Source organism: Dendropsophus ebraccatus, chromosome 4 (assembly GCF_027789765.1).
Source record: "Dendropsophus ebraccatus isolate aDenEbr1 chromosome 4, aDenEbr1.pat, whole genome shotgun sequence".
NCBI lineage: Eukaryota > Metazoa > Chordata > Amphibia > Anura > Hylidae > Dendropsophus > Dendropsophus ebraccatus.
In genome coordinates this window covers 165,331,984-165,347,014 of record NC_091457.1, presented here as the reverse complement: position 1 = coordinate 165,347,014, position 15,031 = coordinate 165,331,984, and the positions used below count along the sequence as shown (strand labels likewise).

At 44.0% G+C, this 15,031-nt stretch overlaps 1 protein-coding gene across 4 annotated transcripts in view; it reads left to right on the top strand.

The window, feature by feature from the left end:
* HFM1 (helicase for meiosis 1) overlaps positions 1–15,031 on the top strand; it is a 101,675-nt gene that overhangs the window by 14,863 nt on the left and 71,781 nt on the right. For all 4 annotated transcript variants that reach the window (XM_069967652.1, XM_069967653.1, XM_069967655.1 and 1 more), the window contains 2 exons: positions 6,049–6,123; positions 8,543–8,649. In XM_069967652.1, coding sequence (XP_069823753.1) covers positions 6,062–6,123; positions 8,543–8,649 — 169 coding nt within the window. In that variant the 5' untranslated portion in view covers positions 6,049–6,061. The remainder of the gene's footprint in view (positions 1–6,048; positions 6,124–8,542; positions 8,650–15,031) is intronic.

Sequence of the window (15,031 nt, the reverse complement as noted above, 5' to 3'; positions counted from 1 at the left end):
GAGTAGAGTAGTTACCCACCCAGACTATTAGTACTGCAACCCACACAAAGGGGAAATGACTCAAGGAAGGTGTGTGTGTGTGCTGTGTCGGTGCTTAGTGAAGGATCACAGAGTCTCTTTAGCATAAATATAATCTTGTTTACTCTGAAGATACTTGAGGTAGGCAGCAGATCATACAACTTTGCCTTGAGACAATACTTCACACTTGATAGGCTACTTAATACTTTAGAGTTCAGATCTGCGCTGAGAATAGAAGGAGTTGTACAGTCGTGCTGACTGGGTTGCGTGATAAGAAATAAAAGGGAGGATCAGAAGAGCAGAGAGGAGGATGTCGAGAGAGTCCCAACCCAAGTAGTACTGTGCTCTGCCGGAACTTCGGAGGTAGAAATAGAAGAATACTGGTGGGACACCACAGTATCACAGCGTTGAATGGGTTTAATGACAGGTGCCGCACCTGTCAGTTTCCCCGCAATATGATTGTGGGGTGCCGATGGGTTACTTAGCAAGCAGAGGATCCATACTTACCTTCCAATGCTGCCAAAGAGTCTCAGCTGGACTATATTAGCACAACACTGATCTTTGCAGTGCTATAGCATAGCATAGATCAGTATTAGCAATCTAATGATTGCTTATGAAAGGTCCCTAGGGGGATTTAAAAAGTGTATAAAAAAATATTTAAAATTATTTAAAAGGTTTAAAGACCCCTTCCATAAAAAAAGATAAAAACACTTTTCCAATTTTCCAAAAAATTGAACATATTTTGTATCACTGCCTGTGGAATTGTCTGTTCAATTAAAATACACTATTCCTAATCCTGCTTGGTAAATTGGGTATCACTGTAATGGCACTCCCAAATCTCCCAAAGTTTGCTAAATTGCTGTTTTATTTTTTCAATTTCACCCCACAATTATAATCCTTTCTGTTTCGCTGTACACTTTATTGTAAAATCAAAGGAGTCATGAGAAAGTAAAATTAGTCTTGCTAAAAATAAGCCATCATTTAGCTCTGTATGTAGAAAACTTAAAGGGGTAGTGCGGCGGTAAAAAAATATTCACAGAATAACACACATTACAAAGTTATACAACTTTGTAATGTATGTTATGTCTGTGAATGGCCCCTTTCCCCGTGTCCCACCACCCCCACCCGTGTACCCGGAAGTGTAGTGCATTATACATACCTTATCCGTGCCGACACGCGTCCACCATCTTGTGCCAAACGTCATCTTCGGCCGGCCGGCCCGAACACCTTCGATCTTCCCGAGTGCCGGCCGCGTCATCAGCTGCTCAGCCGCGATTGGTGTTCGGGCCGGCCGGCCGAAGATGACGTTTGGCACAAGATGGCGGACGCGTGTCGGCACGGATAAGGTATGTATAATGCACTACACTTCCGGGTACACGGGTGGGGGTGGTGGGACACGGGGAAGGGGGCCATTCACAGACATAACATACATTACAAAGTTGTATAACTTTGTAATGTGTGTTATTCTGTGAATAATTTTTTACCGCCGCACTACCCCTTTAAGGTGTATTGGGTTTTAGAGGGCGAGAAGGAAAAAATTTAAATGGAAAAGTAAAACCAAAGGGTTAAGTGCTTGGGAATCAAGCCTATTGCACCACTGTTGGCAGGCTATATAGCGAGTTCTGATGCTGGTTCCTTAAAGGGGTAGTGCGGCGTTTAACATTTATTCACTAAATAACACACATTACAAAGTTATACAACTATGTAATGCATGTTATTTAAGTGAATACCCCTCTTCCCCGCCATCTTGGGTCAACAACGTCATCTTCGGGAGGCCGGCCGAACCGCTCCCGCCGTCCATCATGCCTGCCCCCCTCTGCCGCATCATCAGCTGCTCAGCCAGGGTCGACAGCAATGGAGTAACTGTATAAGTTATATAACATTTTCTGAGACATGAATCTAGAAAAAAATATTTTCCTTTATCTTATTTTTCATAACGTTTACTTTTCAGACTCTAACCTATTAAATTAGTTCTGTCATTAATTATAGCTTTATGGATGGTATTAAGTAGCGTTAAAGTGACACTGTCGCCCCCTTTTTACATTCTGACTTCTCAAGTGTAAAGGGTAAATTTTGCGTTTTTCATACCTTATTTTATCATACGTCATGGTGCTTGTTCCAGTAAAAAGTCATCTTTTATCAACTGCACATTGTGCTAAGTTGGCTTCACGGTAACAGTTCCACTTAGCACCGCCCACAGCGCCACCATTGGTCCCGCCCCTCCATGATGTCATAGGCACATAGGCCCCGCACCCTCGTCGACCATTGGAACAGGCTGACCTAAAGATTTATGTGCCAATGATGTCACGGAGGGGCGGGGCCAATGGTGGTGCTGTGGGCAGGGCTAAGTGGCGCTGTTGCCATGAAGCCCCGCCCACTTAGCACAATCTGAAGTTGATTAAAGATCACTTTTTAGTTGAACAAGCACCATGACGTATGATGTAAAAAAAGGTTATGAAAACTGCTAAATTTACCCTTTACACCTGTGTAGAGAAGTCAGAATGCAAAAAGGGAGCGACAGTGTCACTTTAAAGTGACACTGTCACCCCCTTTGTGCATTCTGACATCTCTACACAGGTGTAAAGGGTAAACTTAGCTTTTTTCATACCTTATTTCATATCATACGTCATGGTGCTTGTTAAAGTAAAAAGGGTCCTTTTATCAAGTGCAGATTGTATTAAGTGGGTGTCGCCTCGCAGCATTAGCACCACTTAGCCCCGCCCACAATGACACTTGGTCCCGCCCCCTTGACACCCATTGGTTGGCCGACGTAAAGGGGGTGGAGTCTAGACCTTTCGGCCAGCCTGTTCCAATTGCCGTTGAGGGGGCGGGGCCAACTGTGACTTTTTACTTGAACAAGCACCATGATGTATGATATAAAATAAGGTATGAAAACCGCTAAATTTACCCTTTACACCTGTGTAGAAATGTCAGAATGCAAAAAGGGGGTGACAGTGTCACTTTAAGTGAACCTACAGTAAATGGGATCTGACCTGATGGCTCTGCTATTAATTGCTTTCATCTGCGCAAATGGATGGACACAGTAAGACCCTATTCACATCTTCCCTAAATTGTCCATAATTGTCTATAATTAAGGACAAATTTAGGGCCCACTGATTTCTATTGAGCTATTCACACTATGTGCAGTTATATGTACAGCTTTGAAAACAAGATACACTATCTCCTACTAAAAATAAGGTTACGCTAAGTTATTGCTGCTGACATGCAGAGAGGCAAAAATGACATGAAAAATTAGTTTAGTCATTGTATGTATTGATCAGATCAGTGGGGGTCCAATATTGCAGCTCACCTCTCTCTGTTTCACGATATATACCAATGCTGCGTCTCTGGCAAACAGTTGATTGGATCAGATATTGATAAGCTATCCTGTGAATAGGTTATTAATACATTTTACCCTGAAAACAACAGCCCAACAGGACTGAACATTAAGGGGTTAATAAATCTCTTTTAGTCATAAATTATGATTTTCAACTGCCCTTATATTCCATAAAAACATATCGATGAAAAATATTTACAAATGTAATACATATATAAATAACTAATGAGAACGTGCGCTGCCACTTTACGCCACTTTACTTCAATGAGAGCGGGAGATTAGTCGGGACCCACAAGGGATATAGGTTCTGCGTATTGTAAAGTTATTCTATTTATAAAGGATAGTTTTTAGTGCATGTGGATGTAATGGCTATAACTTTTCTTGTTTTGGGGAATGAATTCATTTTTTCCATTCAAAAATGTTTACAGTATTATTTTTATTCAGCTTTTGGCTGTAATTGTACAGTTTGTCAGTATGGAAAAAAATAATACTAAAATAATAAAATTGTGACTTGATATAGTGTTGTAGTTTAAATAAACCACCACTAGATGGCCTTCTGAGCTTATTTATGAGAGAAAAAAACTATGCTCCCTCATCGAGTTCCTGCAAGAATGAAACACAAAGAACATCACTGTAACCACCCAGGGTTTGTATAGTTGTGACCTGATGACTTTTATACAATAACATATATAACCGGTCGCTCGTCCACTGTAACAGCCTGTACATGGGTTTGGTAGCTTTCATTTACAACTTTCAGTCTTGGTGAATAGACTGTAATTATCGTAAGACATCATTTATCTAGTTTTTTATTATTATTTTTGCACATAAAAGATGCTCTAAAAAATGTTTTTGTGTTTGTCGCTTTCCAAGAGCCATAACTTTTATTTATTTATTTTTTTCATTTTCAGAAATGTGCCACTTTTCTTGTGTATTGTGCAACGTTTTAGAGCATTAGGCTGGGTTCACACTGCCTGTTTATGCGTCCATTTAACATATCCATTGGTCACTTTTAACTTACCAAGAAATGTGGTCAACCATGTTTTTGTGTACGCTAATAAAAATTTTTACAAAAAAACTGCATCCGTTTTCATCTCTTTTTTTTTTATTTTTTTTTATAATGGAAGTCAATGGAAAACCGGATCCAAACGGATTGCACACATTTGCAGTCCTGATTTTTTTCAGGACTGCAAAAATGCAGTGTGACCCCAGCTTTACCCAAAAATCAACAGTGTGGTGCAAAAAACTGACTTTTTGGGAAAAAATTTCGGCTGCACTGTGGTTAAGCTTTCCAAACATGATGGGAATTGTAGTTTTGTTAGGTGGAGGGTCATAGGTTCCTCATCCCTTGTTTAAGGAATCAAACAGCTGGGATTGGAAGTTCCTTCAGTAAGGACCATTAGAGGAATAACTTATGTTTTAAGACTTCCAAGCACCCACTAACACCTGGCACAGGACACACAGACTTTATATAAAATATTGCCCCACAATTGTATCTTACTTCCAAGATGTGTTTAAGTCCAAAGTGAGCATCATAATGGAGAAGGCTTTAGCCGGGCAGCATCGGCCTGTGTGGCTACTAATTGCCTTGTGTAATAGGGCCCTTACTTTGGCTGTTGCGCCCTCATATGGGATGTGGCTCATTGGGAGTAAAAGAATTAAAAGGATACTCCGGAGAAAAAAAATTAAATCAACTGGTATCAGAAAGTTATACAGATTTATAAATTACTTTTATGTAAAAATCTCCAGTCTTCCAGTACATATCAGCTGCTGTATGTCCTGCAGGAAGTGGTGTATTCTCTCCAGTCTGACACTGCTCTCTGCTGCCTCCTCTGTCCATGTCAGGAACTGTCCAGAGCAGGAGAGGATTTCTATGGGGATTTGCTGCTGCTCTGGACAGTTCCTGACATGGACAGAGGTGGCAGCAGAGAGCACCGTGTTAGAGAGAATACACCACTTACTGCAGGACATATAGCAGCTGATAAGTACTGGAAGACTAGAGATTTTTAAATAGAAGTAAATTACAAATCTATATAACTTTTTGACACCAGTTGATTTAAAAACTATTTCTTTTTTCAGGAGTTCCCCTTTAATAGCTGGCCTAAATGAAACAGTGCAGACTTGGACTACATAAGGCAAAAAAGTGCAAACAGAAGCACCAGATTTATCAAACAGCCTGAATCACTGTGATACATCGTGTAGGTGTACACTATCTGAGAATCACACAATCTTACAGAATTCCCACAGTGACTTGAGGATGTTTTTTTTTTCACTAAACACAAACCAAGTAGCAATGAAAGCAATGAATATTAATAGCGCGACTTCATAATTAAATAAAACAGGCTATTTCTTGCCTAAACCTGTGTGTGCTTTATGTGTACTTGATGCTTTTGCATTTCTTCACATCCTTTATAATCACACTGCATTGAAGCCTACCTGACAATGTATAAGCCCGTGGCAATCTGCAGACACTTCTCCCATCTGAATGAGATGCTTAGGTAAAGTACCGCTGCTTATCACCGTTAATTGTTGATTGACACTTTGTTAATGTTGTAAAACATCGCTGCTCACTTTGCATACTACTTAGACGGTGAGCTGGTAGTTGTCACATACCGTAACTATGTTTGTGTGTATACCTGACAATACTGCCAGTAAATCGTATGATACTAACAGCAGTATCTCTTTCTTTGTTGTAGTTGGAGATACATCATGGAGGAATTTGATCTCTCTCTGGAAAGCTTGTTTTATACTGGCCCGTCCCAAAAAAAAGCGTAAATACATGTTTTTCAGTAAAAAGTCTAGTGTAACTATTTTACACCTGTGTTTTATGGGTCTCTTGGTTTTATATCAGGTATAGAAAGGTTCCAGTTTCATGTGAAGAAAGTTTTGTTCCATTAAAGGGAATGTGTCATCTAGATTTTCTTTTACTGATCAGAGCCACATACTAAAACTTGTTCTTTTATTCTAATCTTTTTCTATTTTCTGACTGTAATTTGTTTTATTTCACTATTTGTACATTGTAATGGGGGCGGCCATATTGCCTGGGCTGTTATTAACAGCATTTAGTGACCTGCTTTACATCAAATATTCAAAAATACTGCGGATACACCATCACGTGTTTCTCAAAGTCAGTGTGCTAGCCAGACCTTCTTCCGGGAAGGAAAAACCAAGCCAAAGGTGGTCTCCAGTCAAGGAAACCACCTCAGCAAGGTGTTCATCTACAGACAACTGTTTTGGGGTATTTTCCCCTCATCAGTGTGGAGTAGGATTCTTGATTTCCTTGACTGGAGACCACCCTTGGCTTGGTTGTTCCTTCACAGAAGAAGGTCTGGCTAGCTCACTGACGTTGAGAAACACGTGATGGTGTATCCGCAGTATTTTTTGAATATTTGATTTCCTAGGTGCCAATGCTCCTAGATTCACTGACATTGAGAAACACGTGATGGTGTCTCTGGTGTTCTCTTAAATGCTTTACATCAAGACTCATGGACATAGACAACAATAGACAGACTCTGTCCCTTGAGATGAACGTGAGACATTACTGAGCGCTCTGTGACCTGTGAGGAGGTGATTCCACAGGGAGCTGGTATTGTCTCCTCTACTGGTGTCTCATGATGCAGCAAAGCTGTACAGATCACTTTACAGCAGCCTCTTACCTGCAAGATATCAGGATTATTTTATAATACTGATAGAAAAATGGAAAATTAGAAAAAATGTCACTAAAAATTCTTAACATAAAAACATTATTTAACAATAAGTCATTGTCTGATGATGACACATTCCCTTTAAGGACATTTTTATGGCAGTCTGTGCTGTTCTTTGCACTCTGCAGCTGTCGGAAGACATTGGGACCCGGAGTTCACATCGACATTATGGCTTCTGTTATATATAACAGCAGACTTGTCAACCTATAGACATATAATGGCGTCTGCCAGGTTCCGTCATGGTCCCTGTCATTTTTAATAAAAGAATAGAGCAGAGTTCTGTACCTTTTCTCCCCATCTAAACGACCAACAGAGACTCTAAATGGAACCTCTGACAATTAGTGCTGATCAGAGTTGTGGAACTGTTTGGGTTTTGGCAATGTTCCCCAAACCTGAACGCTCGGCATTTATCTGCCAGCGTCTGGAGAAGTTAGATACTGGGAGTCCTGTAAAACATACAGCCATAGGCCATACACTGTATTCATGTTTTCCTTCCAACCCTAAGACGGCATCTAACTTCTGTAGACACCAGGAGTCAAATGTCGAGCATTCGGAGAACATTGCCGACCCCAAACATTTCAGAAACTGCTCAACACCAGGGACAATAGTGTAAGAGGAGCCTTCCTCTCATAGAGAGATTAGTGGTGAGCAAACTTGCCAAACCGTTCCTGTTCAGTAACATTGTACAAAGCCGAGCACTCAGCATTTGGGTCCCACTGCCTGGAGAAGGTGGATGCAGCCTGAGGACTTTATGAAAAGCATGGATACATCCTATGACTAAAGGATGTATTCATATTTTCCAGGACTCCCCAGTTCTCCAGGTGGTCAATTGCCGAGCATTCAGGTTCAGAGAACACTAAAAGGGATATTCCTATGTCAAATATTGGTAAAGGGTGGGCCATAAATGTCTGATAGATGCAGCCCCCACCAAAAGGACCCAAATCCATCTGTAGAAGTGGGGCCCCCTGGCCCTGTGCAACCTTGTTGCAGCTGCCGAAAGTTGCCAGGATTCTGAAAACAGCTGAGTTAGTGGTTTTGCACCATTTACACGATTCCATTAGGTAATAATGCAGAAGCAGCTTAGCACCACTAACTACTCTCAGCTGTCATGAACTGTGCAGAGCAGCAGCAAATCCCCATAGAAAACCTCTCCTGCTCTGGACTGTTCCTGACATGGACAGAGGTGGCAGCAGAGAACACTGTGTCAGACTGGAGAGAATACACCACTTCATGCAGGGCATACAGCAGCTGATACATACTGGAGGACTGGAGATTTTCAAATAGATGTAAATTACAAATCTATATAACTTTCTAAAACCAGTTAATTTGAAAGAAAAATATTTTTGCCGGAGTACCCCTTTAATAGGGCATATGTAGGGCAGTCGTTGTGTATGCTTTTTTTTAAGTCAAGTATCCATGCTTATCTGCTGTATAATTATATAATTAATTTAAATGTGCCTTTATATACTGTTTTATGTTTTTTTAGTAACAGTTTGGATAAAGACGGCATAAGAGACTGGCTCCATGCGTCTCCTCCTTGTGTTAATGATATTCAAAATCTTAAAAATGAAATAGAAAGCAGACAGCCACCAGGTAAAGGATAATGTAATGTAAGCTTATGTTGTGGATACAAAGTGAGGGTACCCACTCCTCATAATGTCCACGATAGGCAAGATAGCTAAGTAGACCAGATACATACACCACGCTATGGTTGTAATGCACAATTACACAAGGACAGTGTCGGACTGGAGTGCCTTGGGCCCACCAGGGGAAATCATTCTTGGGGCCCACCCTTCTGCCACCATACTTATCTATGGTAACATTAATAAGGGTACATAACACGGCGTGATATGGGGCAGCATAGGGCTGCAAATGATTGCTAATCAGCAGGGCAGGTGATGTGCAGCCGACAGCAATGATCTAATGGCCCTATTCCACGGGTCGTTTTAGAGGAGCAAACGATCGCTATTAGCGCTCGTTTGCTCCTCGTTCCCCGCTCGCTGCCGCCGCTATTCAACGCGGCTGCAGCGAGCGGGTGAGTGCGGGAGGGGCGGCGGGGAGCTGCGGGGGGGCTGCCCGGGGGATCGCTGATCGTCCGGGCAGCCCATAGGATATAGCAGCGTCTGCTGCCGATGCTCCTATTCAACGGAGCGACGGCAGCAGATCGCTGCTATATCAGTCGCTTGTTTTTCAATATGTTGAAAAACAAGCGACTGCAACGATCAGCCGACATGAACGATGTCGGCTGATCGTTGCACTCTATTCCACGGAACGATTATCGTCCGTAGCGGTCGATATCGTCCGAAAACGAACGATAATCGTTCCGTGGAATAGGGCCATAAGGGCCCTTTTAGACAGAAAGATTATCTGACAGATTATCTGCCAAAGATTTGAAGCCAAAACCAGGAACAGACTATAAACAGAGATCAGGTCATACAGGAAAACCTGAGATTTCTCCTCTTTTCAAATCCAGTCCTGGCCTTGGCTTCAAATCTTTGGCTGATAATCTGTCAGATAATCTTTCTGTGTAAAAGGGCCCTTAGCCGCACAAAAGATCAAATCAGCCGACTATGGGGCATTTGCTTTCATGTCAGCAGATCTCTGGCACTTTTACATGGGCCGATCATCGGCTGAATAGACTTCCTAGGAGCACTTGTTACCAATTATTGGCCGGTGACCACAACCATTACTACCATATTGTTACTGACCAAATCTGGTATACTAAGACCAATGAACACCGCACCAGATTACAAGTAACAAATAATACCACCACATACTGACTAACATCACCACATACTGACTAACACGTCCACATACTGACTAACACCACCGCTGGTACTGAATAAAATCCTCTGAACAAAGATCAATATCCCCTCATACAGTCATATAAAGGTAGCCCCAGCTCTACACAGGCTCTATACTCCATATACATTACAGTGCACATAGATTTAGTGACTCACAGGGGACGTCTTCTCTGATCGGAGTTCTTCCCTTTTCATCTTCTTCTCCATCTGCCCTGGGCCGTTATGAGAACTTCTCTGAGCCACGAATCCACAGAATCTGCCAGAGAAATATATTAGGCTCCTCACTCTGTCACCATCATCATCTCTAAACACACTGCACATCTGTATTGGCCCCTTTGCACCTTCTCTCAGTGGTTAGCCCTGACTATTTGTAGCGTGTGTGTGTGTGTATATATATATATATATATATATATATATATATATATATATATTATGTGTAGACACCTTGTAGATGGCCCCTTGTTCAGTCCTCCATATAGATGGCCCTGTGTGCCTCTACTATAGTAGAAATCCCCCTCTGTGTAATCCCCTTAGGCCCCGTTCCCACTGAGCAAAAGTAGCGGAATTCCGCGGCGGAATTGTCCGCCGCTGAATGCAGTTAGCCTCCCTCTCATAATGGGAGTCTATGGGAGGCGCACGCTCCTGCTCTCCCCGCGCTGAAGAATGAACATGTTCATTCTTCAGCGTGGATAGAGCATGAGCGCGTGCCTCCCATAGCCTCCCGCTCATAGTGGGAGTCTAACGGCATTCAGCGGTGGACAATTCCGCCGCGGAATTCCGCTACTTTTGCTCAGTGGGAACGGGGCCTTACAGTAGATGACAACCTCTGTGCATTCCCTATATCAGGGGTAGGGAACCTCGGCTCTCCAGCTGTTGCAAAACGGCAACTTCCATCATGCCTGGACAGCCAAAGCTAAAGCTGTAGTTGTGCAACAGCTGGAGAGCCAAGGTTCCCTATTCCTGCCCTAAAGTATATGGTCCCCTCTGTGTAGTCCCCTTATAGATGACCCCTCTGTGTAGTCCCCTTATAGATGACCCCTCTGTGTAGTCCACTAAAGTAGACGCCCCCCTATGTGCATGCCCTATTGTATACACACCGCACCCAGTATAGTTACCCTTATAGATGCCCCCCATTGTTGTCCCCCTCTGTGTAGTGCCCTTTATAGATGCCTCCTCAGTGTTGTCCTCCTTATAAATTGCCCCCATCCAGTGTCCCTTATAGATGGCTCCCTGTGCTGTCCCCCTTATAACTGGCCCGTGTTATCCATCCCCCCATATAGATAGTCCCCTTATGTTGTCCATCCCTACCCACCATATAGCCCCTTATGTTGTCTATTCCCCCATATAGCCCCCTTATGTTGTCCTTGCCCCATATATAGCCCCCTTATGTTTTCCTTCCCCTGTATATAGCCCCTTATGTTGTCCTTTCCCTGTATATAGCCCCTTATGTTGTCCTTCCCCTGTATATAGCCCCTTATGTTGTCCTTCCCCTGTATATAGCCCCCTTATGTTGTCCTTCCCCTGTATATAGCCCCCTTATGTTGTCCTCCCCCTGTATATAGCCCCTTATGTTGTCCTTCCCTGTATACAGCCCCTTATGTTATCCTTCCCTGTATACAGCCCCTTATGTTGTCCTTCCATGTATACAGCCCCTTATGTTGTCCTTCCCTGTATACAGCCCCTTATGTTGTCCTTCCCTGTATACAGCCCCCCTTATGTTGTCCTCCCCATGTATACAGCCCCCCTTATGTTGTCCTCCCCATGTATACAGCCCCCCTTATGTTGTCCTCCCCATGTATACAGCCCCTTATGTTGTCCTTCCCCTGTATATAGCCCCTTATGTTGTCCTTCCCCTGTATACAGCCCCCTTATGTTGTCCTTCCCCTGTATATAGCCCCCCTTATGTTGTCCTCCCCCTGTATATAGCCCCCCTTATGTTGTCCTCCCCCTGTATATAGCCCCTTATGTTGTCCTTCCCCTGTATATAGCCCCCCTATGTTGTCCTCCCCCTGTATATAGCCCCTTATGTTATCCTTCCCCTGTATATAGCCCCTTATGTTGTCCTTCCCCTGTATATAGCCCTTATGTTGTCCTTCCCCTGTATATAGCCCCCTTATGTTGTCCTTCCCTGTATACAGCCCCTTATGTTGTCCTTCCCTGTATACAGCCCCTTATGTTGTCCTTCCCTGTATATAGCCCCCCTTATGTTGTCCTCCCCCTGAATACAGCCCCCTTATGTTGTCCTCCCCCTGTATATAGCCCCTTATGTTGTCCTTCCCCTGTATATAGCCCCCCTTATGTTATCCTTCCCCTGTATACAGCCCCTTATGTTATCCTTCCCCTGTATATAGCCCCTTATGTTGTCCTTCCCCTGTATATAGCCCTTATGTTGTCCTTCCCCTGTATATAGCCCCCTTATGTTGTCCTTCCCCTGTATATAGCCCCCTTATGTTGTCCTTCCCCTGTATATAGCCCCTTATGTTGTCCTTCCCCTGTATATAGCCCCCCTTATATTGTCCTCCCCTGTATATAGCCCCTTATGTTGTCCTTCCGCTGTATATAGCCCCCTTATGTTGTCCTTCCCCTGTATATAGCCCCCTTATGTTGTCCTTCCCCTGTATATAGCCCCTTATGTTGTCCTTCCCCTGTATATAGCCCCCTTATGTTGTCCTTCCCCTGTATATAGCCCCTTATGTTGTCCTTCCCCTGTATATAGCCCCTTATGTTGTCCTTCCCCTGTATATAGCCCCCTTATGTTGTCCTTCCCCTGTATATAGCCCCCTTATGTTGTCCTTCCCCTGTATATAGCCCTTATGTTGTCCTTCCCCTGTATATAGCCCCCTTATGTTGTCCTTCCCCTGTATATAGCCCCCCTATGTTGTCCTTCCCCTGTATATAGCCCCCCTATGTTGTCCTTCCCCTGTATATACCCCCCTTATGTTGTCCTTCCCCTGTATATAGCCCTTATGTTATCCTTCCCCTGTATATAGCCCCTTATGTTGTCCTTCCCCTGTATATAGCCCCCCTATGTTGTCCTTCCCCTGTATATAGCCCTTATGTTGTCCTTCCCCTGTATATAGCCCCCCTATGTTGTCCTTCCCCTGTATATACCCCCCTTATGTTGTCCTTCCCCTGTATATAGCCCTTATGTTATCCTTCCCCTGTATATAGCCCCTTATGTTGTCCTTCCCCTGTATATAGCCCTTATGTTGTCCTTCCCCTGTATATAGCCCCCCTTATATTGTCCTCCCCTGTATATAGCCCCTTATGTTGTCCTTCCCCTGTATATAGCCCCTTATGTTGTCCTTCCCCTGTATATAGCCCCTTATGTTGTCCTTCCCCTGTATATAGCCCCCTTATGTTGTCCTTCCCCTGTATATAGCCCTTATGTTGTCCTTCCCCTGTATATAGCCCCCCTATGTTGTCCTTCCCCTGTATATAGCCCTTATGTTGTCCTTCCCCTGTATATAGCCCCCCTATGTTGTCCTTCCCCTGTATATACCCCCCTTATGTTGTCCTTCCCCTGTATATAGCCCCCTATGTTGTCCTTCCCCTGTATATAGCCCCCCTTATATTGTCCTCCCCCTGTATATAGCCCCCCTATGTTGTCCTCCCCCTGTATATAGCCCCCCTATGTTGTCCTCCCCCTGTATATAGCCCCCCTTATATTGTCCTTCCCCTGTATATAGCCCCCTATGTTGTCCTCCCCCTGTATACATCCCCCTTATGTTGTCCTCCCCCTGTATATAGGCCCCCCTTCTATTGTCCTCCCCCTGTATATAGGCCCCCCTTCTATTGTCCTCCCCCTGTATATAGCCCCCCTATGTTGTCCTCCCCCTGTATATAGCCCCCCTATATTGTCCTCCCCCTGTATATAGGCCCCCCTTATATTGTCCTCCCCCTGTATATAGGCCCCCCTTATATTGTCCTCCCCCTGTATATAGGCCCCCCTTATGTTGTCCTCCCCCTGTATATAGGCCCTCCCTTATATTGTCCTCCCCCCGTATATAGCCCCCCTATGTTGTCCTCCCCCTGTATATAGCCCCCCTATGTTGTCCTCCCCCTGTATATAGGCCCCCCCTTATATTGTCCTCCCCCTGTATATAGCCCCCCTATGTTGTCCTCCCCCTGTATATAGCCCCCCTATGTTGTCCTCCCCCTGTATATAGCCCCCCTATGTTGTCCTCCCCCTGTATATAGCCCCCCTATGTTGTCCTCCCCCTGTATATAGGCCCCCCTTATATTGTCCTCCCCCTGTATATAGGCCCCCCTTATATTGTCCTCCCCCTGTATATAGGCCCCCCTTATATTGTCCTCCCCCTGTATATAGGCCCCCCTTATATTGTCCTCCCCCTGTATATAGCCCCCCTTATATTGTCCTCCCCCTGTATATAGGCCCCCCTTATATTGTCCTCCCCCTGTATATAGGCCCCCCTTATATTGTCCTCCCCCTGTATATAGCCCCCCTTATATTGTCCTCCCCCTGTATATAGGCCCCCCTTATATTGTCCTCCCCCTGTATATAGGCCCCCCTTATATTGTCCTCCCCCTGTATATAGGCCCCCCTTATATTGTCCTCCCCCTGTATATAGCCCCCTCTGAGGTTCTGGGGTTCGAGAACCGACCAGTTTGAGAAGCGAGCAGTGTTTTCCTATAGGAAATAATGTACTGTATATGTGTTTACTTGGTTCCAGCAGCCACCAATAATTACCTATAGTATCATTTATTACATTGTAAGTGCCCGGTATAATCCCTGCAGTACAGTACAGAGCGGAGCTATATACTGTACAGGACATAATACACTAGAAACAAAGCAATAATAGTACAGTAATCACCAACTCCTCACTCATCCTTTACTGTATAGAGTCCCCCCCCCGTATAGAGATGGCGGTGCACTATTATGTCAAAAGTGAGCGATCTGCATCTGCTTGCCTTTAAATTCCTATAAAATAACAGACACCAGCGGAACACCTGATGGGTTCTGGACCTGTTGGGCTCCATCTGTGTCCGCCATGCAGCAGACCAGACTGCTCCATTTGCTGGGTAGAGCTGCCCAGTCCTGTTTTGAATATAACCAGGTAATGTGTTAAATAAGATGATATTTGTGTTGGGGAGGGACTGACCTCTTTATCAGACTCCATATACTAGTAGCCCTATTTCACATCAGTTTG